The sequence below is a fragment of the Nannospalax galili genome, unplaced genomic scaffold (genome assembly GCF_000622305.1).
Source record: "Nannospalax galili isolate Female #2095 unplaced genomic scaffold, S.galili_v1.0 scaffold346, whole genome shotgun sequence".
In the NCBI taxonomy this organism is placed as follows: Eukaryota; Metazoa; Chordata; class Mammalia; order Rodentia; family Spalacidae; genus Nannospalax; species Nannospalax galili.
In genome coordinates, this window is record NW_008357637.1 from 7,510,926 (window position 1) to 7,515,643 (window position 4,718).

General features: G+C 36.0%; 1 protein-coding gene across 2 annotated transcripts in view; it reads left to right on the plus strand.

Moving 5' to 3' along the window:
- Agps (alkylglycerone phosphate synthase) overlaps nucleotides 1-4,718 on the plus strand; it is a 159,120-nt gene that overhangs the window by 69,254 nt on the left and 85,148 nt on the right. For both annotated transcript variants that reach the window (XM_029557257.1, XM_008855325.3), the window contains exon 9: nucleotides 3,797-3,922. In XM_029557257.1, the coding sequence (XP_029413117.1) occupies nucleotides 3,797-3,922 (126 nt within the window). The remainder of the gene's footprint in view (nucleotides 1-3,796; nucleotides 3,923-4,718) is intronic.

Here is a 4,718-nt window from a genome sequence, read left to right on the forward strand (position 1 = left end):
CCCTGAATGGTCTGGGTCATTTGTTTTCCTGTCTGGATTGGGTTGTTGCAGTTTCCCATTGACCTTAATCACAGGACATGGTAACACCAAAAGTTTCCCTAAGGAATCTCCTGCCTCCCAGATATAATCTTCATTACCTCCATTGTGGAGAACCAGTCCAATTTCCCCCTGGTAGTCTGGGTCAATCACCCCTCCTAAAACTGCTATTCCTTTCTTAGCCTGTTGTCTTAAGGGCATCAGAAGCCCAAAGTGTCCATAGGGAAGTCTTAGCTTCCAGTTCATCGGAATGTTTGTTGTCTCTCCTGGCAGAAGCACTCCTTCCTCTGGAACCAAAACATCCAAGCCAGTAGAGTGCAAAGTCGAGGGTACAGGAAGCAAAAATTTTCCCAGTGGGTCACCAGGGGTGATAGTGAGTGGAATCTTCTGAGCCATCTTTCCAGCCTCAAGAATGTACCTTTTGCTGTGCAATGGTGAAGTCTTAAAAATATCACAGAATGACTGAGCTTTATAATATTGATCAGGACTTTTTATTATTATTATTTTCTGTCTACTTCTATTAGTTATTGAGAGGGAAGCATTGAAAGCCACAGTTAAAATTACAGATTTGTAATTTTTTTTTTTGCTGTTGATCAGTTTTTGCTGTATTTTAAGACTCATTAGAGGAATAAATATTCAGAATTATTGGGTCTTCTTGATTAGTGAAATGACCTTTTTATTCTTGATAAAAATAATAGCATTCTTTGCTCTGAAATCAATTTTGATATTAAAGTAGCCATTGCAGTTCTCTTGATTACTCTCAGCCTGGTGGATCTTTTGTTGTTTTGCTTTTAGACAGTTCCTGTATGTTTAAAAAGCCCTTCTTTAAAAAAATTTAGAACTTTATATTGTATGTGTGCATGTGTGTATGATGTGTGAGTAGGCACACATGTGCCATGGTGAGTGAGAGGTCAGAACAACTTTGTTGGAATCACATCTCTTTCACATTTACATGGGTTCAGGGATCAAGTTCAGGTCATCAGATTTGTGTGGCAAGTCCCTTTTTTTAAAAAAAATAAAATAAAATTACTTTATAACTGTGTGTTTAAGATACATATGAAATATAATGAATTTGTGTTTAGATTTAGTTCCAATTCAAGATAGCTTATTATGAGTGGCAAATATTCTGTAATCTGAAATCCAAATGCTTCTGGTCTCAAGCAGTCTAGTTAAGGAGTCCTCAGCCTGTGTTCGTTACCTGCATTCTCCATCTGGTTTTCATTCTTTTTTTCCTCTTTTACTGTCTCTTTTCAGGTTAATCTCTAATGCTATCTGTTATCTCCTTTGTTTATTAGCTATAATGTTTTTTCTTTCCTGTTTTTAGTGTTTAGTGTATATATCTTTAGAATAGATTCTGAACTATGGGGACAAGAGCATTGGTGTTCTCTTCAGATATGCTGAAGAAAAGTCATAAAATGCTGCCTGTAGCGGGCTTAATGCTGTTCACATTTAAAACATTTACTGGACTTCTTACCTACTTTGTAGGTAAGAAGGGAGTACATACAGTTTCTAAAGTTTAGGATTTGTTTCTGTTTTGGTGATGTATTTGGAGCTCAGCACATAGAGTCTATTTGTAGTTTGTGTGTTGATTGAGGCCCAGAATTGAGGGAGATAAAGTCACTATTTCCATAGAACTTCAGGCACATTATTTTGATCTAATGTGGCAGGAGACAGAGAGGTTGTTTTATTTTAAAGAATATTTAGTTAAGTTTATGAGTACATCTAGACCTTTCTAAATAAATTTTTCTTTGTGGCTTATGACATTAACAAAGATGTAGACTTACAAAGGAGGAACTGAGCATTACTGTGTTTCAGCAATTGTTTCTTATTAAATTAACATGCTGTAGGATATAAATTTTCATAGCTGTAGTGAATGATAAACCCAAACCCAGGTATAATTCACTTACCAGAAGGAAGTTAATGAGATAATTTAACAAGGAAGTAGATTTGAAAATTAGTTTGCAGGGTCAAACTTCCTCAACATATGAAGTTTGTTTTGTTTTTTCTTAAAAAAAGAAATCCTTATGTTTATTGCTTTATACAATTCTTGGACATAGTAGATAATCATAATTGGAGAAAGTAATGAAACACTATGCCAGGTATAAGAGACATTATTGATCTATTTCTCTAAAAGAGAGTATTTTAATCCCAGAAATTTGGTGAGGCTAAGGCAGGAAGTGTGTGAGTTCTAGGCCAGTGTGATTAAATAGTGAGTTTGAGGATAGTTTGAGCTATATAGCGAGACCTTGTCTTAAAATTTTAAAAAAAGGGGGGGCTAGAGAGATGGCTCAGTGGTTAAGAGCACTGACTACTCTTGCAGAGGACCCAGGTTCAAGTACCCGCACCCACACGGCGACTAACTGTCTGTAACTCCAGTTCCAGGGTATCCGATGCCCTCTTCTGACCTCCATGGGCATTGCATGACACTGTTGCACTTACAATACATGCAGGCAGTATACATAAAATAAAAGTAATATATAAAATACTTGAAAAGCCCAAAACAACTTAACAAATGCCCCCTCCCCAAGCACTGTTTAGTTGCTAACATATCTTAGGGCTTCATGACTTTTTGTTCTAATTTCATAAAATTGAGAAAATAATGTCAGTATAGATTGCTTAAGGGTAGAGCTAAAACAGAAATCTAATAGCCTGATAGTCTTAATTTTAACCTCATTTATTTGTGATTGGTTTTCAACCTCTTAAATATAAAACATAAATATGTTGAATATTTAGTGAAAACACTAACTATTGACATTTTTTCAAATAGAAGCAAAATCAGAAAAAATAATGATTTGCAATGCTGGTTTGTAAAAGTTAACAAATTATATTTACCTAGTGGGCTTATAAAGTTTGGATTTCAACTTTCATTACATATTTATACTTAAATATACAGATGCAAAATACCTTACATATTCTACAACTCTACATGGCTTACTTGAAAAATAGAAGCAGTTGTTTCACTGGGTGACTATCAAAATGGCCAACACAGATTGATGGGCTTGAGTGCAGCTGACAGTGGTTATACAGATGGCAATGTCTATACCATTCAACAGGAGGTGACTGAGACTTAAGATGATTTCAGCAGAATGGCTTTGGTGGTGTTGCAGTAAAGGGCATCCATTCAACCTCAGGTGCTGTACAGATGCTGAAACCAAGCTAATATAGAAAAATGAGAAATAAGTGACTATTTAATGTACAGGAATGGATGATCCACATCACAAGTAAATGACAGTATTATAATTGGGAAACCTAGCCAGATGGCTGTACGTTAAAACAAACGACTCCTTGGGAGAATTACGTACATGCAGTTCACTCAGATTTTCTCCAAGCCTGCTGCATATTAGGATAGGGAAAACAAGAGATTAAGTACTTTATTTATTGAACGTCTTTAGGTGAAGTTGGCAGTTACTTAAACATAATCAGATTCCCTTAAGTATTTAAAGTGTTTCTTCATAGAGCGGGGACATGAAGAGGGGATAGCTTATTTTAAAACAAAGTAAGGTTGTCTATTAAAACTGTGGGAAATGCAATTTTCTTTTGGTCTACACTTTCCAGTTTTATGAAGGTTTTCCAATAGGCAAAATCGTAAATTTTTTTAAGACTAGTATGATAAAAATATTTTTTTCTCTATAGGTTTTAATGTGTCAAAAATACCAATAACACTGAAAAGTTTAAAGTTGAAGGAGTTAATGTGTTGAGAACTGTGTTGAACTGGGACCATTGTCACTAGTAAAAAAATGCTACATTTTTTGCTTTTCAGCTTAAAGAAAGTGGTTATTGTACAGGTCATGAGCCAGATTCCCTGGAATTCAGCACTGTGGGAGGATGGATATCTACTCGAGCATCAGGCATGAAGAAGAATATCTATGGCAATATTGAAGACCTGGTGAGTTTTTTCTAAGAGAATATGATAGTTAGCAAACCGGCTAAGGTTGCAGCCTCTGCCCACTGCACTGGGCCTCCACTTCTCCCTCGTGTCCACCCTAGCTTGGCCAGCCCTCAGTCTGACTGTGGGGCCCCAAATGGCTTGCACTTTCACTGGTGTCTCTGGGATTGGGATGAGTGCCTAACTCCCATCTTTTTTCATCTATTACTGCCACTTGTAGCTGCTGGCTCAGGGGCATCCATACCCGCAGTCCCGGATTCCACTGCCCAGGATAAAGGCTCCAGGACCCATCCCTGCCTCCACCCAGGACCAGAAAGGCAAAGGCCTCCATGCTGGATATTTAAGTGTAGGAGCCAGTTCTGGATGCGTAGATAAATAAACACTTTCAACGTTTAAAAAAAAAAATGGAAGATTAGATGGTAAATCTCCCCAAAATATATTCCTTTTTATCTCAGTAATGATGACTGTATGGTAGAAGGAATTTAAAAAAAGATACAACTGTGGTCACTCATTAAGGATGTCCTCTTTAAAGTGGCTAATAATTTAGCTTTATAGGTAGCTCATAGTATAAAACTTATGTTTACAGACTTTAGTCTATATTTCTTTTTTTTTTAATCTTATTTTTTTTAGTGTATTTATTTTTTTTAAGGGAATAGGTATATTTATCTTTTTTAAAATTATTTATTTAATAACCACATACTTAGAAGAAGCACTTCATTACAACAGCATTGACATATTCAGTAAAAATTTCAAGAGCTAAGATGCATCTCTTTCAAAACTGGCTGTAAATTTTTAG